Below are 26593 nucleotides of genomic sequence, written 5' to 3'. Positions count from 1 at the left end.
TTCATCATTACTCCCTTTTAGATTATTTTCTGGGCACATTGAGTTTCACAGCACGTTTATTTTATATCATGAAACTATTCTCTAAAGGTTTTATGGAAAATATACATTTTAGGGTCAACCCTGAGCTGGGGGCGGAGCTCCAGACCAGACAACATTAGAATAATCTCCTAGCAACCGCGGCCGTAAAGCGGCGGTGGGTGTCGTGAAAGAGAAAAGAGGCTGGTGTTGAAAAGAGTCGAGTCCATTGTGGTGTCGGAGAGGAGTGAGCCGCTGCCCCGGAGAAGAAGCACGGGAACACGGCTGATCTCTGACCGCACACGGACCCATGAGAGGCGGATTGCCGCGGACGGTGTGGCGCAGCACAGCCGGCGGCGAAGAGGAGCGCGTCGTCCGGTCGGAAAGCACCGGTACGTGAAGAGTTAAGACCCGACACCCCAACTGTTTATCCGAGGAGCTAGCAGGCTAGCTGGCTACATACCCGGGAGCTAGAGAATGGGGAGCCCGTGCGAGTTCGCCTGACAGAGCCGATCTCCGTCGAGCTTTTCCCACCCCGGGGCGCGCTATCGTGGCTGTGGACGGCTCCAAGCGTCCGTGTTCCGCCGCAACTTTGAAGGGAATGACACCCGGCGAGCGATAAGCGTTTCGTTCCAGTGAGAAGTCTCCCAGGTTTGTTTCTCACTTTGTTTCCCCTCAGCCGGTCCGCGGTGAACTTCACCACCGTGGACCCGGCGCACACAGCGGAGTCCCCGGCTCCGCACTGTGTACGAACTAGTTCAAAAACAAGGACCGCGAGTGAAGCGGTTCCTCTCTCTGCTTCTCATTTAGCATCGGTGTCAGAGCAGGTTCCGACACATGTGAGCGTCAACAACACAAAGAGTTGTTAGCAGCAACACAACTCTTATCAGATGCCCGCATCCTGTGAACGGGGGGACAGGAAGCGTTTTTGTTACCACAAATATTGCTCGTGATGGTGGTGTCAGTTTTCTGCGTCTCCAAACGATCGCGTTTAAGTGTTACAATCGGTCTGCAGTTAATCTTATCTCCTCTGCTGCTGCTGCTCCGTGCATTAGACAACGTTAGCCATGAAGATAAGATTCAACTTTATTGCTTTATTGAAGTTTATTTCCACTACAAGTTGATATAACGCACAGAGCTGCAGGCTGCAGGCTGCTGTCCTCGTGCTCGACCCACTGTGCAGCCCCAGGCAGATGTGGATGATGATGTGTTGGACGGATATGCATTGTCCCTTCAGCCTCTTTCTGCTCTTTGCATGCAGGACATATGCAATTTAAACCAGCAACACTGGTTATAGGATTGTATTTATTCGAGTGTCAATCCACATTTTAAAAATGTTGCTGCAACCTGTTTTTTTTTTTTCTCTATTGCCTCCCAATTAGTTGTTTACTCAAAAAAAATAAATAAAACTACTGTGTCTCAACAGGTTTCCACTCGGCCGACCTTATTTGAATTGATTTTACTTATATTTTCCTTGTATTTTCCCCTCCATGTTGGCGTGAGTAAACATGAGGCTGAGAGATTTGCTCATCGGACAGAAAGACTCGGACTCGAGACTGAGAACGAGGGTGTAATTCGTGCTAATGGCTAAAATTTACTTGTGATTTCTATGGAATAATAATGGTTGTGTGGCTTTTTTGCGTTTGTGTGCAAACCTCTGCCCTTGATTTCTTCAAGGGGAAAAAACAGATTCCCAAAACACTCCCGACTGTTTTGGTTCAGATAAAGATTATATTAAGTCACGAGGAATTTCTCCTGACAATCTAATGAATGAATGCATATTTTTTTTCACAAGACGAGACTAATTACGGAGGCTTTCTGCAAGGTTGGTCGACGAGGGAACTGTGAAAATAGACCAGTGCACTTAAGATCTTCTGCTGGTGGTTGATTTGAATGTTTCTCGGCGCTCAGCGGGGGAATGTTTTGCAACTGTAGCCTAAAACCTCCCGCAGGAGCAGAATATTTTCATATTTGACCTCCAGACCCACCAAATCAAATGGAGAAAAAACACAACAGATATAGAGCTACATTAGAAGTGACCTCAAATGAAATAATAAACGTCTGTCAGGTAATTAATCCCCCCCACCCCCATCCGCCCATTCCAAATAGTTTGTTTTGACAGCTTGTTTAAATCACATCATGTGCAGCTTCACATCGACGTCACATTTCGTTTCGCAAGAGCATCAACGTGAGATTCTCATGCGTCACAACTTTTTCCAACTTTTTGCTGAGGGCTGCTGTCCCGTGAAAATGCGCAGCTGTTTGAATTAAACAAAACAAAACCACGCTCTGCGCCGAAGAATCCAGAGCAGAGTCTTCCCAGTTCAAGTGTGTCCTTCCAAACAGCTGCGGCGCTTTGGCGCAGAAGCAGATATCATTGATATTCTCATTAAAATCTCCGGCGTTTGGCTCGGGCCAGAGATGAACACACCGACGCTCATGTGGGGGATGCTGCTAATTGGTGTTTATATTCTGAGGACTCTATGTTCCGTGAGGCGTGTCGTTTGTATCCATCCATCACTGTCTACGTCTTTGCTGTACTCAGGCGGTCCCACAGTGGCTGAATGTTTTTGTGATCAAACACTATTGACTCCCTCAGTCGATAACCTTGACAACAGTAGTTCCTCTCTCCAGCTAGAGCCACTCATTGCAATGGAAAAGGGGGAGGGAGGGAGGGAGGGGGGGTCAGAGGAGGCTTTTTCCGAGCTTTTGAGTAAGGCTTCGTGGTAATGCCGGCACCGGTCTCCGGAGAGGGGGAGATGCGTTCATGTGTGTTTGTTTGTTTGTGTGTGTGTGTGTGTGTGTGTGTGTGTGTGTGTGTGTGTGTGTGTGTGTGTCCATTCAGAGATGGAGAACTGCTACTTTGTATTCAAGTGATCTCTTTCCATTCATTTCCATCACAAGAGCAATAACCCAGAGTTTCTCTCACCTTGCAGTCCATTAGCTAGACATTTGTTGTATCTCTTTTTCGCTCTCTCCTCTACTTCCTCCCGCACTGTATTCCCATCCTTTCCACCACTTCCTCTCTCCCACACTTCCTTTTGCATTTCCAGTGGAATTAATCAGGCGTGTTCATGTGTGTGGCTTGACTTCATTATATCATAATGAAGTTTAGCCTCAGGTGCAGTGAAGGAAATGGGTGAGCCCGGGAGTAGCCTTGCACTCGTACACCATTATCTCAAACCATTTTTTTTTTTTGCACAATGAGCTGTAGGAAAGATTATTCGAGGAGGAAATTTCGTTTTCAACCTCCTCTCTTCTTATCTGGATTACTCTGTCAAAATCTAAGTTTAATAAAGGTTGTAATATTGGAATATTACAATGTCATCTTCATCCGTTTCGACCTTTGTCATTCTGTTTTAAGCCGACATGGGGCCTTTTGCTTCATCTTGCGCCTTTTCTGTCCCAGTAATGAGCCATTTTGCGGCTCTTAACATCTGCCAAACTTGGAACATTTTGAATGCAAGACTCATCTCCCATGCATGAGGAGTCAGGCATCCTTTGATTTGCCCTCCTTTTCTTTGCCTCCCTTTTCGAAACGCTCACCATCCGTGTACTTTGTAGGCCGGGAACGCTGAAAAACTTTCTTAGCCCACTTTTGGCAAGCGGCTGTGCACGATGAGAGGTAATTTGGTGCTTGTTCTAAACAAGCTCTCCTCTTGGTATTGTGCATCCCTCCTTCTTCCCGAGTGCAGAGGGAGCAGAGGCACCGTGGGGAGGAATGGAGGAGGGGAGCTAATTTAAAACACACTTTTTTTTTTTCTGTGGGCACAATGAGGTTTGTTCAAAAGAAAACACAGCCTTAAATTTCACTGCCCGTCTATTCCGGTGGGTAACATCTGCGTTGGAATACAAAGCGTCTGGCTTTAATTTGTAAAGTGAACTTTACCCTTGTCAAGAATCTGAGTAGGCAACCTTGCTATAGAGGCCTATGCGGTTCGCCCTCGTCTCCGCATGTCATGCTTCATATACCTCCCAGCAATGGGGTGGCATGCAGCAGTAGAGAAAGTGAGGCAGACAAATAAATGGTTTTGCAGGTGCAAAAATTCACAAGGAGCAGTCTAGTGGGGGAAAATATCCCCCCGTCTTAAATTAACCGTGCCATCCTTCCATTAACGCCGAATGTTTTGGTCTCATTCACACCGTTACTGTGCGTGTAATAGCAGCAGCAGCCGGCAATAAAAACTAACCTCGTAGCATTTCACTTCTCGTGCCCCTCTGCTCCCGGCTAAACAAATGTATAGGATCAAGGATAAGCCACCGCTGCCACATTTGTGTGTCTCCCTCACACGTGTGAGCATTTTAACACCTGGGTTGTCTCTCATTAACCGAAAAGAATTGCCAGGTGTAGCTTATCCTTTTCACTCCAGCAATCGGTGAAGTCATTGGCACAATGCACCGAATGCCCCGCAGGTAATTGAGGCCTAACTCCTTTGACGAGTGAGGAGCTTCGTATCCTGCCGGTGTCAGCCTCCAGCTCATGCATCTCATTATCCCGTGCTGTCAGGGTCTTTCTGCAGGGACTTTGCTCCAGCTTTACTGTTGCTCTCCCTCCACTTTCTCTCAGGGATGAGGAGGTGAACATCTTTTCGTGGGCACCTGACTGAGGTTATGTTTCATCCTCTCTGAGCCCTTCGCTGATCCTAGGTAAATCTCTTATCTGCTCCCAAGATCTTGCAGCCGGGTCTGCGCCGTGACTGCCTGTGTCAGATGCTAAATGGCACTTGAGTCGAAATCGTGGTGCTACAGGATATTCTGCTTCTTTTTTCTCCTCAAGCAGTCAGCTTCATCCTGTTCCCTGTAGTAGGAGGCAAACTTTATTTTGACTGAAGTTGTTGTTTTGGGGGAGTTTTTCCATCTTCCCTTTCCAATTCAATATGAATATGTTGTAGAATTTGAATATTATTTCTAGACACTGTTAGGATATTGTGTTGGCCTTTTAGTTCATTCTGAATGGAGTGTGGTTAATTATCAGACTCGAGGCAAGTCAACCTGATGTGGACCAGAAGCTTCTTTACTTTGCTCGCTGAATGAAATGCATTACGAATTATCTATTCTTTTGCTTCCCAGGTATCTCAGGTCGACGTGGGCTTGAAGTCATAATACATTCAAAACATCTCCCCATAAAGATGAATTTCTATGGCTTAAAATTCATTGTATCATTGTGCTTCATTTTAACAGTAAAATATATAAATAATCGTTGAGCCACGTCTTGGAAATTGGTGACATTATTATTATTGAGTTTTACAGTAGCTATTTGATTTAATACTGAGTTTTAAATGATTTAAAGATTGCCTCCATTTAAAAGCTCTAAAAGGAACCCTGCTACTCTCATTATCCCCATCTTGTAATGGTGAGAAGAAAATCATATGCTCGCTGTTGAGTTGAGTTGATTTTAGATTTGTGGCGAGAAGAGAAAAATGTATGAATCATGTTTTTCGTTTCCTTAAAAAAAAAAAGAAAAGCTGTCTGTAGCTCCCCTATTTGGATATGGTCTATTTTTACATTACTGATGTTTGGCGTGATCTGCTTGAGGTATATTCAGACAGAGGTGTGAGGTAAGAACCAGTGTATCCAGCTTTCTTATCTGACACTCCACAGCTGCACGTCAACCCCCCCCACCCACAACCGCAGCTCTCTTGGCTGCCGGCGGCCCTTCCAAATCTCAGCCGCTTTTCGATCTGAAAGAAAAACGCAAGGAACCCATCGACACGCGCACTAATCACACTAGTGTGCCTGCTCGTTAGCCATGCCCTCTCAAGTCAGCTGTCCTAATAGGCATGTCCTAATGAGCTCTAATTGAGGATGGCTAATTTGCATGGCCTGAGTTAGTCTTTCTTAAAGCGACTTAAAAGATTCATTTCCAAAAAGCTGATTGGGTGGGCTAACATGGCTTCATCACAGGGCGGACTACGGGGGGGCCCTTGTGAGGCTTTTTCTGAGAGCATTGTGCTCGTACTGCGAGCCCAGATTGTGGTCTCTCTCTTCCCCGCGCAGTTCTTCCTCCTTCACTGCTGATGTCGATATGCCTAATGGAGGTATCTCTCCCCCCCCCCCCCATCTCAACCACAAATGCTGTTTTAGTGACACCAGCCACTTTCAAAGAATCAACTTCAGAGCATGATTAAAACGAAGCAGGGCAGCTCTGATCAAAGGTTAATCTACACAGCGTAACTCCCTTCACAAACGTATGATTCCTCCATTTTTAAAGTGAGAAGATGGAAGAAGAAAAAAATCAAGACTTCTGAGCTGTTGAGTAATGCAGACGCTGTGTGATTTGCTGTGCATGGGAGGGAAAGTGATGGATACTTCTGTAGCTGCTGACGGGTAGTCCACTGAGGAATCATCCTCGGAGCGCATCACATTTTATTTATACTACGAGAGGACGTTGTACATTTCCTCCTAATTTGATCACTGACACTTTATTTTCCCCTTTTACATACTTGTTATTTATCGTCCAGTGTTTCGGGAGTATACAAAAAATCTCAAACAGGCAGAGGCAGGTTTTATTGCATTGGCTGTGGGCCATCTCATTTCAGCTCAAAAAGTAATGAAATCTCTCAAATGACCCAAGCAATTCAAATTTGTGAGACCATTTCATATGCCAGAGAAAGTGCCTTTTTGTTTTATTGAAGGTATCTCATGCTAGGACGTAGGGTTTGAGGTTGCAGCCCAAGCAGATGAAAAATGTAACCTTTCTTTCACTTAATCATGACCAAAAGGCCAATTGCAAAGTGTTTATAAAATGTTGTTTGCTTTATTTGCCCTGATGTAATATGTTCTCCTCTCTCGCTTCTTGATTTTAGGCCTGCTGGCTCGAGGTTGCACAAAATAACCAAGAAGGGAGAACATGACTCACTGGCCTCTACCAGAGACCGGCACGGGGCAGATGTGCCAACCCCGCCCCCGCCTGCTGCTTTAGAATCTCCCCCGGTTAGCCATGACGGAGAGGCATTGAGGTTAACTCTCTGACTATCATCTCAATACCTCTCCTTCTCCCTGCCCCTCAAGACCCCTCCCTGCTTCTGCCCCGTCCCCATCATGCTGCGATTCCTGCCCCTCAAACTTGGTCGCCTGTACCGCTGTCTGAAGCTCCTGTTTGTGGTGGGGCTGTTCGTCATACTGTTGATGAACACACACAACCTGTTCGCCTCCTTCCAGAAGAATGAGTTGACTGACCGCCGCTTCATCAACCTCAACAAGTGTCCCGCCTGCTTTGGCACCAGCTGGTGCCGCAAGTTCATGAACGGTCAGGTCTCCTTCGAGACCTGGGGTCGCCTGCGATTCCTAGACGTATTCAATGTCAAGAATGTTTACTTTGCACAGTACGGTGAGCCCAGAGAGGGCACCCGTCGTGTGGTGCTCAAACGTCTTGGTTCCAACCAGGAGCTGGCCGAGATAGACCAGAAAATCTGCAAGAGGGCCACAGGCAGGCCGCGCTGTGACCTCATCCAGGCAATGTACAAGACTGAGTTTGCCCGGATCAACGGCGATGTCCGTCTGCTCACCCCGGAGGTGGTGGAGGGCTGGTCCGACCTGGTGCACTGCCCCTCTCAGAGGCTGCTGGACCGTGTGGTCCGCCGGTACGCTGAGACCAAAGACTCAGGCAGCTTCCTGCTCAAGAACCTCAAGGACACAGAGAGAATGCAGCTGCTCATGACGTTGGCGTTCAACCCGGAACCACTCGTACTACAGGTACTGTCTGTTTAAACTTTCTTGAGAGCAATTTAAAGCAATGTGTTTTTGATTTGTTTTTTTTACCATTTTAACTGCTCCCATTCACTGTAGAATCATTTGCACAACAACATCACTAATAGCGAATTGTTCCAAGCACGTTAAAGAAATATCTTTCTGTGTGATGGCTGCTCGTTTTATTTGCCACATATCTTCAGATTTATCAGAGCAGCTTTACCTGCAGGTGATAAATCAGCAGCACAGGGAGGTGGATGGAGGAGATGACTGATAGTGGTAGATATCTTTTTGGTTCATTCAACTTCTCTGTGTGTTATCATATCCCAAATATTATTGAGTGTATTGACATTTTACATTTGTCTCCGGAGATGTTTTAGTCTGTTTACTGCAGTGACTGAGTGCTGCTGTAAACAAAACTGTTGCTGCTTCTTATTAAAAGCAATAAGAAGAACGTATAGAATTATCTATAAAGAACCATTATAGGGTGCACTGTACGGATCAGATAGACATAACAATATGTGGCTATCCCCTGGTGGGAGAATCCCCGGTGCCTCACTGCTGCAACCTCAACATAAGCTTTCCAGAAATGTAGGGAAAATCATACATTCACACACTCAGCATGCGAACATTTGACTTAACAGTGGGATCCCATGGTGCAGGGGCCATTTGGCCAATCCGATATAGCCCCAGATAGCCGTCCGCTGCCCTCAGAGTAATTGGTGTCAATTTGGTGGTGGCTGTGAGGTTAAATTAGCTAGTGCGAAGGATGTGGAAGGCAAGGAACTCTAAACGCACACTTCAATATTTCTTTATTTATCTGAAGTCACATTGCCTTGACAATAATGACTAATGTTATCGCAATTGCAGATTTTACTTGTACCGTTGAAAGCTTTCAGTGGTAAAGTGTCAAGATTAACGTTGCTACAAAGGAGAGAAGAGCATCGGTACAAAGCAAGCTAGGGTGTTGGCCCACAAAGCCCCCCAGTAAATTACAGGGTGGGGAATCCTCCTTTTCCTTCCTCCTTTCAAAGATCTGAGATGAACCATTACACCCTCCCTAAACTCCGGGCTACATCGAGACCATGCTCCCGCTATCTGGAGCACGAACATTCCTCCATGCTTAGAATAGAGAAGGGCTTAAGAGCGGTGGCCTCCCAAAAGATGAGAGATTTTGGCTGGCGGCAATACTGCATATTTAACACTATATGTAGGGCAATTCTGAATTATTAAGGGATGCATCTGTAAATGATCCAAGTTGTTTTTAATTTTAATATAAGTCTGTGTCCGGTGGATTCTCGTCACTTTGTGGGCGACAGCGATCTTGTTACTGGGCTCCCAAAATCAAGCTTTTTTTTAGGCTTTTGAAAATACTGCGACTAACTGGATATATCAACCCATCTCCATTCTGTCATCCTGCATGCCAGAGCTGTATATCATATAAGCACCATCAACTTCCCTTTCCCTCACTGATTTACAAGCAGCCAATCAATTTCAATTTCAATCCGGCATTGACCGCGTCTCGTGAGGGAGACAGAACAACAATGGTCATGGCCCATGTAGAGATTCAATAACTTACTCTGACCTCTAACCCCCCTCACACACACACGCACAGGGTCGGACACCTCCAGGCATTTCAGAGGACAAAAGGCAAGATCAGCCTTTTAGTTTGGGCAATCTATAAAATCTGATTAGCCTTGTGTGGCAGCCCGCCCTTCCCCCGTCCTCCCTTTTCTCCTCCTTTCTTTCTCATTGCGTCTTTCCTCTGTCTGTGTCACCCATCCCTATTTGTCTGTGTACGCTCCACAAACCGGGCCAGATAATTCCATCAGTGTTTTTAATGCCATTATGCCCCAGTTGAGAAGCTTGGTGAATTCCCCCCCCCCCCCCCCCCCCCCCCCCCCAATCCCTTATCTGGCGTACATGACACACACAAACAAGTCGTGTGCACACATTGTCCGCAGCTATCCTCACTCTGCTCCTTTGCATGTTTCCAGGGAATCATGAATTGTTGATCTCATCCTGAACTTATGACCTGTGGGCATTAGAAGGAACTGTTGTGTGTGTGTGTGTGTGTGTGTGTGTGTGTGTGTGTGTGTGTGTGTGTGTGTGTGTGTGTGTGTGTGTGTGTGTGTGTGTGTGTGTGTGTGTGTGTGTGTGTGTGTGTGTGTGTGTGTGTGTGTGTGTGTGTGTGTGTGTGTGTGTGTGTGTGTGTGTGTGTGTGTGTGCGCGCGCGCGCGCCAGGCTGGGGGTAACAGATGGTGAACACGGATTGTGGGGGATGGATAATGTACAAAGAAATGTGCTAGACATCTCGGAGAATCACGGATCCTGAGGGCCTTGACTGTTTCGTCAGCATCACTGGACTCAAAACCACCCCCCCGAAAATTGAGGAAAGAAATTTGCAGAGAGGCTGAAAGGGCCTATGCACAAGGTTGGGCAGCAGTAGACCATAAAGAATTAATGGCGTCTATAGAGACTTAACAGGAGACGTGCTGTACTACAACACCTTGTTCTCCTTTTTTGCCAGAGGTTAGTTCTGCTGTGTGGGGACTGGTTTTAACAAAAGAGCCAGAAGTCCTGGCTGGATTATGTCCGGTTATTTAATGAAACTCGATCCGCACTCCAACTCTGTCACTTAGGCTTCTAGTCAGGCCTGTAGAAACGCTGGAATTTTGCATGGTTGTAGTCAAACATCCCTGGTAAGTTCGAGAGGCCATCGCTCAGTGTGTAATTTAAATTTTCTATATTTAGTGTAAATGATTCCTACAGTCAGTCGTCGCCAGAGTGATGGTTTAGCTCTTTTCCCCCCCGTCTCTCCCCTCTGGTTTTCTACAGTTAAATATGTGAATAGCGTTTCTGCTGTGCGCTCACTAAGCTGCACTCTCTCAGAATGGCTTCTGTTTCTAGTCTTTTGAAGCCACAGGCAGTAAATCGGCCCTGTTTCACTATGAGAAACCAGACCTTCTTTGTCAGTGGGAAACAATCTGCTGTGTTGTTTCGGCTCCGGCCAACAATGTGTTTTCTGTGTGCTCTGCGGTACAACAAGCGCACACACACACACAACACCCCCACTCCTCCGTCACGTGGAAGAGAATCTGGCTTTGGGGAATAAATATTTTTGGAAGACAAAATGACGACAGCCAAACAAGAAAATCCTTGTGCAGTGGGAGGGACTTAATGCGACTTTGTCTGTTTCCTCTCTTGTTTCCTCTGAACCAATGGTGTTTGTCTGAAGGTTGCACAGATGCTTTGGCCTGAGCAGGTTTCAGCTACTATGATCAGTCTAGTTGTGTTGAGGGGGTTGTCTCTCTGCCACCAGGAGAAAAATACATAATGCTTTATAAAGGTATAACCTGTAGTATCAATACAACCTGCACCTGCATTTTGTTGACTTATGTTCTTACATTATCCAAAATATTTCAGATTTTACCAATGACATCAGTAGATTTGATTCATTAAGATACGCAACAATTCTTCATTAAAATGCCTAAAAAGAACTAGAACTATGTTAGATATTTTGTTGTGTACTTGTTTCCTACAATGTTCAGACCCACAGAAATCCCTAGTTTTATTCAAGGTAACGGGACGTTTAATTTTTCGTCGAAGGAAAACCACTCTGCTAGCCAGTACGCCACTCCAGTTTTTTCCTTCCAGTGTATTTATTTTATTGGCCATAATGTGGCGTGAATAAAACTTAAATAAAGTTGAACCTGAGTCGCGTCGGGAACATTTTTCACAACTCCCAAGATCCCCCTCTGCTTCACAAGGTCATCAAACTAGGTTTTATGTTATTGTTTTGACTGAGGGACAGCTAGTGGTTGAAGTTACATATTATACGCTTAATTTGACTTTGTTTACACAGAAAGTAAGTAATTTATTCTAGACTCTTATTTTTGTGATCCTTAGCTTCTCTCCTCTGGTGAGATGACATATGGATTCATCAGGTGATGGTTGTGTTAGTTGGAGTATGTCTGGCCCAACCTTAAATTAGTTTGATTAAGCCTAGTCCTCCCTTCCAAATGATTAAGCTTGGGGAGGTAGCCAGGAGCATGTGACTGCACTTGCACCCTTTTTGGTCCTCATCCCTGTCTTGCTCAGTGAAGCTGAGAATAGGATGTGACAGGCCTGTGGGGTTAACTCAGTCAGCAGTACTCTCATGTCCTCCAGACTCAAATCTGTGCTCTCCCAGACACCCCTCTCGCTCTTTCTATTACCGTCTCTTGCCACCTTGCACAGATCCACCTCCTCATTCAACACCCCGGCTTCACCGGACATGGTGACATACTTGTCCGAGGGCATGAGCCCCTCACGCCACGTCTTTACCAGAACACAGAAGTCTGACACTGATACAAAATCGGAGAAGAGACAGAAGATGGAGATTAGAAATGCATGACCTCATCTCTATTCCTCCAAAGATTTTTGGGGAAAACAAATTCTTAAGTAAACATTCCCAGTTTCTTTCTAAAAACACACCAGTCCAGTAGCTTGTTTGAATTTGTCTTTAAATGGGGGTTGATACCTCTTTGGTATGCTTTTAATTTAATGAGGCTCTTCATAATCTATTATGATGCTCATTCATTTCTGGAAGCAAAGCCAAATTCAACAAAATAAATTCACGGGGGTTTCCTGGCACAGAGTGAGACAGACGTAGAAACTCAACCGACTGGACCTGGCTGTATTTTTTTAGTTGGAAAATAAATCAGGTCAGAGGTAGATGTGCTACCTGCCCACATCAGCTATGAGTCAGGTAATCCTATGACTGTGTAACTGAAATATAAAATTTATGATTTCGCATTGGACCATATTTTAAACTAAACAATACAGAGGATAGACAAACAAGGTTTTTTTTTTTTTTACATTCCACCTTATCTGCAAGACAGAAGCAATTATTTTTACAGTGTGGTGAATACAATATAAATTGAATAATGTGGCAAAACCTTTGTAATTGAATGCAGCCCATTAAAGCTGCGGCCCTGCTATTCTGTATGAAATCTTCATCTTTCAGACTGTCTCAGGGGCTTCACAGGTAGTTTGTTGTAGTGTTTGCTTGCACAATACTATGAAATATTGAATTTTCTCTGTAGTGGTAAAACATGAGAAAAACAAGTGAGAGATGCACATTTGCACACTAACAAAGCTGCAGTGGTCACAAACTGTCTGCAATCTATTTATATATGTATATATTTTTAAAATCCCTTTTGTTTTCTGCATGGTCATGCTCTGACAAAGGGTGGACGGAATCTGTGCCGTTTATTTTGTCCGTGCAGCAACGATAAAAATCTGCAATCTTGTGCTCTGGCTTTCTGGGTCATGCCTCTTTTAGCAAAGAGGATCAAAGCCTCTTTTGTTTTTTAGTTTTATTTATTTCTTTTCATTTAATCACAGTCACTGCATGCTATCCTGGCTTAAGCGAAAGCCGTCTGTCTTAAAGGCCGGCTCAGTGGCTGAGGTCCACTGGTAAATGCTATTTAAGTTGCTAGTCTGTGATTAGTACCTTTTGTTTTTGGGTCTGGGGGATTGTGACGCTCTTAGCACATGAGAGTGGAGGATGTGTACGCCGCTTAACCCTGCTTCAAGTGCTCCCAAACTCCCTTTCATTATTCTTATAGGCCTTTGTGTACAGACTGAATCCTGTTAGGATAAGACAGGGAGTTATCTGGGCCCGACTCCCCTCTTTTGGCTGCCCTCGCTGGATGGAGGCCCTAGTGGGAACAGGAGGAGGAAGAGGGGAGCAGAGGGTTGTGAGTGTGTGTTGTACAAGCCAGAGCCTTGTGGTGTTTTCCCCCCATTTGAATGAGCCAGACTGCTTGTGTTACCATAATCCCTTTCTCTCTCTCTCCAAAAACACACACACACACACACACCGAAAGCGCACACATGACAGCTGTGTTTGGTTAGGTAAATGCCTGTGGCCGAATCCCCTCCCATCTTGCTTCCCTCTCCCACCCACCAGCTCCTTTTTTAGATATTTATCCCCCCCCCACCCCCCAGATTCCTACTGTTACAGCCTGCACCCCAGCCTACCTTAAGCCAAGCCTCCTGAAGATGCAGTTCTGCAACGCTGGAGAGTCTTAACACCGTTCACAACTCTCCCTGGGCCACTTAAGATTGCCAATATAGATCGGTGACGAGTGGCTCTTTGTTGTGCTGCGTCCTCTCGAGAGGGCTGGGGACTAATGTTAGAGCAAAATATGCTTTTTAGCACACCAGCTTCCCTGCAGTAGTAAAATCGTCAACTGCATTAAAGCATCAACCACCTAAGTTCTTGTCAGAAAATATGGGGGGTAAGGGAAATACTGCAGCATTCTCCTGTTTTAAACATTTGTACCTTTGCAATTCCAACTTCATTTAATCAAATTCACCAGTGGTGGTGTAGTTTTTAGAGGCCGTGTCATAGGCCAGCACCTCTTATGTTAGAAGTTTTCTATTCTGTGTGATATACCTAATTCCTCCTTCTAGCTCTGGGTTTGCCTGATGCTGCAGAGAGGTTCAGGTGGAGGGTCAGTGACAGCAGTCTGCCTTCTCACTACACCACCCAGCTGCCCCTGAGATAATTAGCGACTGCTCTGAAATACACAACCCTTGATGTTGGCCTCAAACCCACAGGCCTCAGGTCGGCAGCCAAGTTTCTCTTGGGTGCCTCCCCAGGCCTCGTGGGCGGCAATACCACCTAAACTGAGTCAACACCGCCGCGTATGACTTAATACATTCCTCGTCTTCCAGCAGAGGGGATTTATGAGGGGACTCTGTGCGCGGTGGCTCAGGTTCAGGTCAGCACCGGGTTTCAGCTATCGGCTAGAAGCAAAGTGTGTACTCGCAGCCCTGAGCTGCACTGTCCTGTGCTCTCATCCCTCATCCTGCTCTCATTCTCTCTCTTTACAGTGCAGAGGCCCGCAGAACTCAAAGACCTATCTAACCCATTTCTATCACTGCTTGGCAGAGCTCACCTAATGATGTGTGTGTGTGTGTGCACTCTCTTCCCCTCTGTGCCACACAACTGTATGTGGTCAGCTTCTCCACCTGACCTCTTGGTTTAGATTTCTCATCAGAGTATTTTTTTACCTCTTACTTTCTTATTGGCTCTGACTCCTCCACACACCCGCACGCCCAGCAGTCCTATTTAGTTTGTCTTCTTCATTCAATGATTTTCCTCTTTCCCAAGACTGCTGCCAGACTGTGACTTTGCACTCTTTGAACTGCACGTCTGGTAAAGAAAGAGGCAGGGCCTTTTCTGAATTCAGATGCATACACTTTGCAGTCTCTAGCCACTCTTCCTTCTCCCTTACAGACACACCGCTCGGAGAAGGCGTTTCCTGGCTTCTATGTCGGGAACAGACAGCATCACTATTCTGTATTGCAGGGTTTGGTGGGGGAACAAAGTAAAGGGGGGGGGGAGTGGGGTTAGTAAGAGAAGCAGCAGCATGAGACGAGAGAAGAGAAAGGTTGAGCCATGTGTGCCCGGATGAAGAGTTAGCACCGGTTCCCCCGTGGGGCCTGAGCTCTCGCTGCGGACCAACCGACTGGATTTTAAACTTTAAGTGGCCAGCAAAATGCCAGACGGGGCTCGCCACACATCCTCCCAGACCCACAGGGTCAACAGGAGAGCTGCACTGAACACCGACGTGTTTTTTCAAGTCCAGCTTCTTAGTGGACTCAGCATTGCAGAGCAGATGTGACTCCTTCTTAACACTAAGCTCCTTTTTGATAAACCGGTTGAATATTGTTCATTTCATCAGGGCCGAAAAGTTTTTTTTTTGTTGCTGCTTTGGTTGTCGTCCGCCACACTTCCTCAACTTTACCGTTTGATCCCCAGACTCTCGACGAGTCCTGTCCCAGCTTGTTTGCTATGAAGCGATGGGGTTTTGTTGAGAACAGAAAATGTTGGGAATTTACGCCACACCCCCCCGAGGGGCTTTCACAAGCTGTACACATGAAACACTTATGTGGCAAACTACCAATTTCCTTTTAGCTCTAAGTAGATGTGGTTGCAGGATGAAGGCAACTGCTTTCTTTAAATCTTGCATTTCTAAACACAGCTCTGTGTGTCCACCATATTTGCCCGTGTGCGCTTCTGTGTATGTATTTGCGTGTTTGATGGACCAGTGTTCTTTGCAGACCAGCCAAGCCAATATCTTGGGAGCTGCTCATGTTTACTCGGCCCCTGAATGGAGGTTGTTATCAGCCCTGGTCACGTTGCATGTTCTCATTCACACACACACACTCTCCGATCCAGTTTCACGCAGACACACACACACATGCGCACAAAGAGCCTCTTTCCATCCCTCACACGCACACACACACGCCCACGCCCTCCCCCGAGTGGCCCAGTAAGAAGGGCATGCCTTTGTCAGCAGATGTCAGGACGCAGGTGTGTGTTCCTGTGCCTCTCGCTCCATTCGTTTCATCCTCTTCTCCAGAGGCTGCCCATTTGTCTGTGGCCCTGTTTCATTTCAGCCCTCTCCAATCCACCCCCCCAAGAGGATGCCAGTATGTCTGTTGTATTACAGTGAGGGGAGTGGAAACCACAAACACCCCCCTGTCAGTGCTACTCCAGTGCACCGGCACAACCTTTTGAGATTGGATCAGTCCGACTTGGGCCTAGAAGTCACTGAGGTCGTCTTTAATGAGCAGGATTTGTTTTGGTCTGTTTTCCACTTTCACTTCCTTATGTCTCTGGAGCCAGTCTCATCATATCCCTAACACAGCATGACATTCTCACAAAAGAAATACAGACAATAAGAGCATTTGACACTTGGTTTTATAAGTTAAAGGTTTTGCTGAGCAGGAGATAAAAGGTTTTTATCTAACGACAGGGAAAAGAAGTGAAAAGACCTTTTTTAAAAGCAGTAAAAGTCGCTGGGATGTGTCATTGGAAGTTTTGCACCTTCAGCATTTTTCCATAGCATAACATCAACGGGGAAACGACTTGTAAAACTCACTACCTGTGCCCCGCGCGCGCGCACACACACAACCTCCTAAGTCTGCTCAGAGATTGTGCAGTGGATGTAATATTAGACTGGGCCTTCCAATTTATTTCACCCCCCCCTCCTGAATGCCTCATTGCGGATGTTAATGACTTCTGCAGAGTAACCATTTAAAGAGTGCTAAGGGAGAATGATTGGTGGGACAGGTGGAGTATTTATCAACCTCTGTAATGGGCGAGTTTGAATCCAATGCTCAGGTGCCCACTTCATGTGCTTGCCTGCACTGTTCAGTAGCTCTCACCTTTAGGATTATTGCATATAAAATTTAAATGAAGGAAGCTCATAAAAAAAAAAATGGCACCAGAGGTATAAGTCGTCAGGAACCCGATAACTGAGCGAGCGCAATAAGCCTGTCAGCGCCGTGAATGAGCGACATCTATGTTAAGAACCGCGGAAGAGGGCTGCACAGACTTGAAGGCGTTCTCGTAACAGCCGTTGACAGTGTCTGAAAGTAGCCGTAGGGCATTCTTCCTTCTCCTCCCTCCCATCAGCCACCCCCCCATCTGCCGCCGCTCTACATTTGCTCCCATTCAGGCTGCAACTTGACAACAAAGAGAGAGATGTGTTTAGCAGGCAGGTCTTTGCTGGTTTATTCCTTCTGTCCACTGGAGCGGAGAGGTGAAAGACACTCTGTTTGTCTCCTGTGTTTGCCGTCTCCCTTCGCATTCTCCCTCCCAACAACACACCACTGCCCTGCACTTCCCAGCATCCATCCATCCAGCCGCCCTGTGGGGATGGGAGACGGAGGATGGTGTTTTACAAAGCAGGTTTAGGCGTAACATTGGACAGACTAACTTTTGTCAACAAGACCGAGAGCCGCTTAGATTTGCAGCAACATAAAGCGATCTGAGGTTTGAATCTGGGTCAAAGGGAAGCGGGCCTAATACCAACTGATCCAGCTTGAACCTAATCTTTCTGTACCAACTTCAAAAATTAGCAAGCCATTTCCGATATTCAGCCTGTCAAGTCTCTAATCCTAAAATCTCTTGTGTGGGAATGCCTGTTAGCTAGCAACATCTCAGAAGTCTGGGATTGTCTCCTTTCCAGCCAGTGCACAGTATGTGGGCGTGCAGTCAGCCCACCATTATCCTTTGTTTCTCAGCATCTGCTGGAATTCCTCACTTTTTTTTAGACACGTGTACTCCCTAGGATTCTTGTTTCTGTCCGGTTTGTTACATTATGAAATGTAGAGGATGGATATCAATCCAAGAGTTGTTGGGGATGTCATTACTAAAACTAAGGATACCAGGCACTGACAGACTGGATGCCAGTGATCTAGACAGACTTCTGTCTGGCTCACAATTGATTGGGTTGCCTCAGGGAAATGGGCTCGACCAGGACTGCACTAAATGTAACTTATCATTGTCCTCCCCTTTTGGTGGTGGCTCTTTCAAGAGATCCACCCTAAGGTATAGCTTCACACAACCAAAACAGACTTGTAATAGACTGTCTCTCTCTCTGTATCATTATCGAACATCACAGCATCTCAAGATCTTGATTTTTCATTGGTAAGATTATTCCAAGGGTGTTTGTCCAGTCAAGGACCCCTTTGCCAGGCGTTCTTCTCCTTCATTTCAAACTGCAATCAGCTTGTTCCATCATGTACTGTAGCACAGGCGAAATCCATATGCTTTGGCCTTCAATACACTTAGCAAATTATAGCCTTGTCAAGGGGCGTAATAAAGAAGCTCAAGAGCAGCTTAGTTTGAGGAGTGCCTGTGATAAAAATGTCCCCACACTAGTCAAAGGTGTACTAATGAACCCGCAGATTGCTGCATAGTCATCCGTTCAGCTACCTGGGGTTTTTCACGTCTTTTAGCATCTCGATGTGGCGGGAGTCCAGCGATTGTCTTTGAAAAGGAGTGGCTGTAGGGTTAAATGTATGTTTCTAAATAATTTGTGTCTCATTAAAGTTTAAAGGGATTTAGGGCAGCCATGCATATTTAACCCCCCCCCCCCCCCCCCCCCCCCCCCCCCCCCGCCTTCTCTCTCTCGATAGAAATTGAAAGCTGGTGAAGTATTGAGTTACCACAAGCGTAAAGTAAGACGCGACAGTCATAGTAGTTCACACTTTACCTGCAGTGACCTGGTGCGTTCCCCGCCATATCTCTGATACGATTGGCTTTCAGAGAGGGAGGGCTCCTCAGGCGGCTGTGCAACACGAGGGCTCATGATTCTCTCTCTGTGTCTGCTGCACGGTGGCTGCCTGCCAGAAACAGCAGCCTAAGAGAGATTTGTTACATAGGAATTGTGGGCTATCATTAAGCTAGCATATGGCTGGGTGTTTATTGTAAAAGATGGAGCTCTATGGCAGGTGGTGGGGGGGTGTTATCATAAAAGACGGGAGCTTATCACTTGTAGCCAAACTCATATGGGCCCCCCCGAAAAACAAACATTTCATTCTATTATTTTTCATCCATTGTCCCACTCCATTGTGATAGCGTGTGGAAATGAAATTGACCAGGAGAAAAGCAAGATATATTGGGAAAAGTGCTCACGGAAAGAAATGGAATGAGACCTTCTGAATCCCTTAGCAGGACGTTTGCCAAATGCAGCTTACCAACACTTTCTGTCTGTGTGTGTGTGTGTGTGTGTGTGTGTGTGTGTGTGTGTGTGTGTGTGTGTGTGTGTGTGTGTGTGTGTGTGTGTGTGTGTGTGTGTGTGTGTGTGTGTGTGTGTGTGTGTGTGTGTGTGTGTGTGTGTGTGTGTGTGCGTGTGTGTGTGTGTGTGTGTGTTTTTCCTGTGCAGAAGTTAGTGATTTCAGGTGACGGTGCATTTGTTCCGGTTTCTGTTTTACCTTAATTAAATCAGTAAATCTGAGGGATTAAGGTTATTGTGCAGCAGCAGTGATGCTGCTCACTGCGAGCGGTACTACCTCATTGTTAATCATTTTTAACCAGTAATACACAGTGATTTTCCTGTCAGCATGCCCAAGCTGCATTAACTTGGTTAGCCAACACCCGGCTGCAGCTTAAATCGCCCCACTGCTGCATCACAACACATCAGGCTTTCCTGCTAACTGCTGCTACCACAAATCAGCTCCTATCAGTTCTCTGGAAGCACCGAGTATGGCAGGATACAGCAGTTCATAGCTGTAGGGCTTTACCACAAACTGGTCTTTTCTTCTATTAAATTGAATCTGTGATACCCTGCCCTTTAGCAGATTTTCAATTGTGTGTAGAATTGTGTATCAAAAACTACCCAAGACTGCACATGGCCACCTTCTGTTTGGTGTGTGGGATTTTTGGGTTAGTTTTTTTTTCTTCTCTCTCTCGCAATTAAGAAAGTGATTTGTGTGAAAGATAAACAAATACTTTCTGACACTCTCAAGGTTCTTGCAATTCATGTTTTTTTTCTTCCTCTGCCTTTCAAAGTCAGTAGGGTATTTCTTTCAGCCAAGTCTACACTACACAGCTTGACACCTTTTATGTGTTTCTAAATCAACAATTTCTGTTCTCATTTGTTTCTCCCTCCCAGAGCTTTCCGTCAGACGAAGGGTGGCCATTCGCCAAGTACCTGGGAGCATGCGGGCGCATGGTAGCTGTCAACTACGTGGGCGAGGAGCTGTGGAGCTTCTACAACGCGCCCTGGGAGAAGAGGGTAGACTTGGCGCGCCAGCTGATGGACATCGCCGAGCAGCTCACCAACAACGACTTTGAGTTTGCCCTCTACCTGCTCGACGTCAGCTTTGATAACTTCGCGGTCGGCCCACGCGATGGAAAGGTCATCGTCGTCGACGCAGAGAACGTTCTTGTGGCAGACAAAAGGCTGATTAAGCAGAGTGAGTGGCAGCATCCATCATTTCCTGAACACGTGTTCTGTGTGTGTGTGTGCATCCATATGTCTGAGAGCAATGTCTAATACAGCTTTTTCCCCAAAGTTGCCATCACAATTCATCTTTGTTCCCAAACATGCATCACACCTTTAAACCTTTAATCACCACCTGTGCTACGTAAGGAGAGAAATGCTGCTCATTTAACATTAACACTTCACTTGTGTGAGATTAGTGCTTCTCTAAAACTGTAAAAAGTGATAATTAACCCTTAATTCTATTCATGTTATGACGCACAAAGCAGCGGTTGTTCCTCCTTTCCACCGTTCAACTGTGTGTCACAGATTTCGCAAGAGCCAGAGCGTGATTCAACTGTTGACCACAGCTTTGATTCTCCAGAAAACACTTTGTGTGAACCACATCAACTGTAGCTGATGAGGCAGTGACAGGGGTTTGAGGAGAGGCCTCGGGGGACAGACGGCTGTGGGCAAATCTGCACATGCTTCAAACCTCCTCTCTTCTAAGAATACACTCCTCCAGCGCCCCTTCTGCCTTCGACATACAAGCGTCCCCATCAAAGCAAAGATCGCTGGGATAACGAGCCATCTCCACTGCCCTACTTTTTTTTGTGTGCCTCAGAATAAACCTCATAACAAGAACAGAGAGAGCAACACATCACACTTTCTCTGTCCTACCCCGGCGTACCCCTTCCTGGGTTTACTTCAGAGAGACGGGTGACCACCCAGTCGGGGCTCTTAGATTTGTCCCTTCCTGTGGAAATCCCAATTAAGTGGTCGGTTGTCGCGAGGTGTTGAGGTTCCACTTGTGCTGGGCTTTAAAACAACAGTAATTACTGCAGTATAATTCTCTTCAATAGCAATGTGACAAAAGTTTAAAATGTGTCCATCTGCGCTGAGGGAATAGCACTTAATTTCAAATGTTCCAACTCAGATTTAAAAACAACAATTACTGTCTGGTCAGGAGCAAAATTCTAATAATATGATGAAACGTGGCTATTTTCATCATTATAGCGTTGTTTTTCATATCATCTGACATTTGATTCTACCTTTGGGCCTCGTGCCGGATATGAACCGTCTGCATGTGTCTGTGTGAAACAGTGTTTGTGTACATTTATTGGTTTGAGGGAAAGTATGGTAATGTATTCATCCTTGGATAAAGTAACATTTTTGCCAAATTACAAGATCCTATACCAGAGAATTGCAAAACAGCTATTCCACATGGCTCTACTCCACTATGCCCTTGAGTTTTTTCCCCTGGAGTTTGTACTTTATTTCTTGTGGGATTGTTGGGTTTGTGTGTGCCTCGCTCAAAAATGGGTATATTTACCTTATTGCTAGTAGCTGCAATTTCCCGCCCTGTCACGCTGGCCCTTTGCAAGTCCTAAAGCACAATCCAGGTTGAGACTCCCTTTGTCTGGCCCGACACATTTAGAGCTTGACAACTCAAGCTGCTTACCGTGGCCATTCAGAGTTTAAGCCTCAGGAATGTTTATGTGCTCCCTGTGTGTTTGTGGGCCTGGATTTGTTTGTTTGTGGGCCACGGAGAAGCTGGAAGAAGAGGGGTGACGGCGGTAATGAGTATTACGAGGCCACGGCCACGTGTCAGACAGCAGTAGGAAATAGGCGCGGTAACCTCGCACGGCTCCACAAGCGTGGAGAGTCCAACCCCTGCAATTAGAACACGAGTTGGAAAAAGCGAGTTCAAGTGTGTGGCACAAATCTCATCAGTCTAAACTGAGGCCAATTGATTTGCAGATCAAACACACAGAGAGCCGTGCGTCGCTCCATCCTTTCATCGCTGGCATCCATATTGATGCGGTGGGTTTGCGGCAAGATAAAACGCGCGCCATGCGCCGTGTGTTTGCACAGTCCGGTGGTGCGAAAGGAGCCATTCCCCATCATTGAGTTTATGGCGTTTTAGAATGGTTTCAACCCTAGTGGTTTCTGAAAACACATGCTGTATAATGTAACCCACACACACTTAATTCACGCTCATTCTTTTCTCTCCCTGACACGATCGCTCGCTGACTGAGAGACACACACACACACACACACACACACACACACACACACACACACACACACACACACACACACACACACAAATGCAGCAGCACTTAAAACATTCACACACTTGTCTTTCTCTCACATTCAATAATGCACCCTTAACGCAGGCAGGCATTGTGAAAACCAGCTCGTACTCCTGAATGCCACCAGTAAGGCCACGCTAACAAGTATTTCAGGCCCAATGACCCTTCTCAAGTGCGGAGCTGGGAAGGCAGAGGAGTGAGGTGAATGTTTACAAGTCCAGCTCCTTTAATGTGGAAGACTCCAGATACGCAGGAAACAAAGGAGGCTGGTAGCTCATCACTCTCCCAATTATTTCTTGTCAAATCAACTGAAACCTCCTGATTCACCTTCTTGTATTTAATTAATTTTAGTGTCTTCTTTAATTTCGTAGATGTGGAGGCTTTAAACGAGGCGTCATGGCACAAATAAACTTAAAAATTGGCTTTGGAACTATTCACCATGAACTAGTGAATCATTTGTTCAATTCAATGCCTCTCAAATCATTTTTTTTTATTATTCAGACATGCACCTAGTTGCTTAGAAAGAACTATAACACGAGGATTTAATACAAAAAATAAAAAAGGTCCGATGTGGTTTAGTATGAAAATATAGTGGGATCCAAATTAGAAAGGTATTTTCAAATGTGGTTTTCAGAAAGTCATAACCTGGCAAATATGCAGCTACAGGACCAAACCATTTAAGAATTTAAACCACAATCCCTCTTTTTAAAGCCTCTATATCTCAGACAATAGATAAAAGATTCAAGCTGAAACATTTTTGAATGATTTTATTTATAAAGAATATGAATCAAGTTGAACATGGTCAGTCCGTTTGACAAGTAACTACCCTGAATTGAAGAGGATGTTTGTTACAGTCAGACCTGCAATGAGAACGGGGCAGAGGTGCAAGAAAATAGGCCTCGGTCTTCTTTTAGCTTTTTAGTTTGAGTCTCTGTGTTTTTTTTTGCTTTGCACCTCTTCATCCTTGAATTTGAACCTTCTCCTCCCTCCTCTTCTGTTTGCCTTCTGTAAGTGTGTGGGGGTCTGTGGATGTGTGGTAGTTAGACAGTCTCCTGATGCCACCTGTCAATCAGTGCTGAGGCGTGATGCATGGCCGGCTGCGAAACATTAATTGCTTTGGCCTCACTTCACTGCTTTATGTGCATATATGTGTATGCATGCGAGTGTGTGCGAGCTCGTGGCATGCATGCTCCGGCAGATCCATCTTCATCACCTACTCTGATTGAGGTTGATATGCCCCTCCTCTTCGGGGGGCCACAGGGGCCCCTTGCTAACAGGGCAGCGCTGGATGTTTGATTGAGTTGTTCTGATGAGCCAGAGGAGAAGTGCATTACAACGCTGATACACTGATTATGTGTTCGCATCCTCTGGGTCCACCCCCTCCCCCCTCCCAACAATGTTATTGATCTGCTTTTTAATGCACAAACCAATAGCTCTCTCTCATCATGCAGGTTATTTTCTTGGCTCCCTGCTTTACCCTGCACAAGCCTCTAAAGGGAAAAAAAATGAGCTGAAGAAAGAATTTTATTTGCTCAATAAATCTGGAAAGTGGTTCATTTCTTTCAAATGATATTGTAGATGACTTGTTTGGCTGTGTGCTTTGAAAAAGAGTTTCCTGTTGGGGGCAGCGGGATGACAGCAGCGAAACACTTTGGTCCTAAAAGCCTCTGGTCACGTTGATTAGTCGAGTAGTCATTTGCAATGAAAATGCGGGAAAGCTATTATTCGTCTGAGTCAGGTGCAGTCATTCAGCGGATTGTAATCACTCCAAATCAGCTTAGTTTCAAATCTTATTACACAAAACAGAAGGGTATCAACCTGTGAACTGCAGGTTGGTTTTAACTCCTACGCTGTTTACAGAAAGTTGTTGAATATCCATTAAAGACCTTTTTTTTTGTTTGAAGTTTAAAGACCTGATCTCATTACATATTCACTTGATGGAGGCTGTAAAACACCAGCTAATGACTCCAAGTTTTTTAATATATTTGAAATGAATATTATGCATCTACGACCATCAATATTATTGAGTTCTTTTTATGATAAGTATATATTTATTGCTCTGTGTTAATGTCAGTGTCTCTGCATCTCCCTGCAGACAAGCCGGAGAACTATGACGTGTGGTACGAGAGCCGCTTCGAGGAGTGCGACCGGGAGGCCTGCCTGTCTTTCTCCAAGGACTCCCTTTGCTCCAGGGTCACTGTGGACCACAACTACTATGCCGTCTGCCAGAACCTGCTGTCGCGGTATGCTACGTGGCGGGGCACCACCGGGGGCCTCCTCCACGACCCTCCCGCCCACATAGCCAAAGATGGACAACTCGAGACTCTGCTGGACGAGTGCACCAAACCCAAAAAGCGTTACGGCCGCTTCCAGGCGGCCAAGGAACTGCGCGAATACCTCACACAGCTAGCTGCTGGCTCCGCCTCTGCTACAGCCAGGTAATGAATGGAGTTGGCGTCAGCCTTAAGCACTGAGAGACTGGATTCCTTTAGACTCTTTATCTCCAGACTCTTGAGATCCTGGTTCTTGTACATGATGTCATTTGCTCCCCTTTGTGCACCGGAGCAGGAAGGTGTTAGAGGTCTTGCATCAGGAAGTGTGAGAATCCAACTTCAAAGCAGATTTGTTAAAGCTCAAGCTTTTTACCTGACTTTGCTCCTGTGTGAACGAGCAGCGAGGCACTAAGAGATTCTGCTTAGAACCAGGATAGAGAGGGGATAGAGGTAACTGCTCCTCTACCGGGGTGGGCCTGCCATGTCTTCGGGGTGGGGGTGGAGTGACAAAGGTCTGTGACTCATCCCTTAAACGCATCCTTCACTGGACCCAGGCTAACGCAAAGCAGAGCGTCCAAGCGACAGCAGCAGCAGCAACATCACACAGCCATGACAGCATCTATTCAGAATTGTTGTTTCATAACACTGAAACTTAACACCTGTTTCATGTTGCCCCCAGGATCTCTCTCTCTTTTATTTTTTTATTTTATTATTTTTCAGGGCTGAATCTAAGTAGATTGGTACATTTCCATTTTTGCTGTGCCATGGCTTTTCTTTCCTCTGTAGCATGACTGCAGGGAAGGTGGAGGTAGCATGAATCTCCCGCTGTCAGGCAGCAGGGAAGGCCGAGCTCCTGCAGGTAGAGCGGAGAGAGAGGCAGGCAGAGGGGGGGCTTGGGGGTTTTGCTTTTCATGCGGTAGAAACCGAACACCCTTCACGGCTATCGGCAATCATACGGCAATCATCTTTTTATTTTTTTCTGGGTGTTATTTTCCCTTTAATAGGAACCAGAGAGAGTGAGACAGCAGCACATAGGACGAAGGAAAGGGAGTTATTATACAGTGGTGGTCCCTTGATGCAGATGTGCCTATACCAAAGAGGCTATATGTAATATTAAAAACCCCGAGCAGTACAGAGTGACAGCACCTCTCCCTCCAGTTGTTCCCCATTAGCGCTGCCCAAAGGAAACCGTAATGTGTACACAATCTCATGTGAGCTGGCAGGCCCGCATACTGATTTTCTCTTCAGGCAAGAACCAAGACAAAGATTGGCAATACTCGATGCCACATAAGCCCCACTGCTTTGTAAATCTCCCCTAGGATTGATAAATGACGATCTGTTAGGCCGAGACACGTTTTCCTTCAACCGGGCCACAAAAAAGCTTGACTAAAAGAAAAGGAGGTGATTCTTAAGAGGACGGGAAAACACCATAAAACTGCTGAGCAGCGGCTTCCTGCGCCAGTTTCTCCTTTTTTAAATGTCTGTAATTGATAAATGAAGCCTATTGTCGAAGCTCTCCCGCTAGTGCCGGGTGCCGTGAGCTCCATCGAGTCAGAGGTATAAAAAAGGGAATGAAGATATTCAAATTTATTTTTCCTTGCTCCGGAGCTGGCTTCTGACCTGCACTTATCAAATTTTGCAGCCCCGATATCTGTTGAATATTTAAACACTCGGCACCACTTGGAGGTCGGGTTGATTTTTACACTCAGCGGACCAACAAAATTAAAGCATAATGACAAATATAGGC

The 26593-nt window shown here is 45.9% G+C and overlaps 1 protein-coding gene and 1 long non-coding RNA gene across 3 annotated transcripts; one reads left to right on the top strand and one right to left on the bottom strand.

Annotated features, from left to right (window-relative positions):
• The first annotated feature begins 197 nt into the window (after window positions 1–197).
• Window positions 198–26271, top strand: dipk2ab (divergent protein kinase domain 2Ab). 2 transcript variants are annotated; one of them, XM_034572618.1, is made up of 4 exons: window positions 198–407; window positions 6822–7710; window positions 20169–20472; window positions 24669–26271. In XM_034572618.1, exons 2-4 carry the CDS (start codon window positions 7057–7059, stop codon window positions 25013–25015), a joined length of 1305 nt encoding a protein of 434 aa, XP_034428509.1. In that variant the 5' UTR covers window positions 198–407; window positions 6822–7056; the 3' UTR covers window positions 25016–26271. The 2 variants fall into 2 exon arrangements, with proteins under 2 accessions (XP_034428509.1, XP_034428508.1); XM_034572617.1 differs by having other exon boundaries at window positions 198–666.
• Window positions 25828–26593, bottom strand: LOC117754007. The gene is made up of 2 exons (XR_004612342.1): window positions 26550–26593; window positions 25828–26497 (listed from the first exon to the last, which is right to left on the bottom strand). It is a non-coding gene; the product is annotated as an uncharacterized LOC117754007 (long non-coding RNA).

The sequence above is a fragment of the Hippoglossus hippoglossus genome, chromosome 20 (assembly GCF_009819705.1).
Source record: "Hippoglossus hippoglossus isolate fHipHip1 chromosome 20, fHipHip1.pri, whole genome shotgun sequence".
NCBI lineage: Eukaryota > Metazoa > Chordata > Actinopteri > Pleuronectiformes > Pleuronectidae > Hippoglossus > Hippoglossus hippoglossus.
This window is presented reverse-complemented; position numbering and strand designations above follow the sequence as displayed.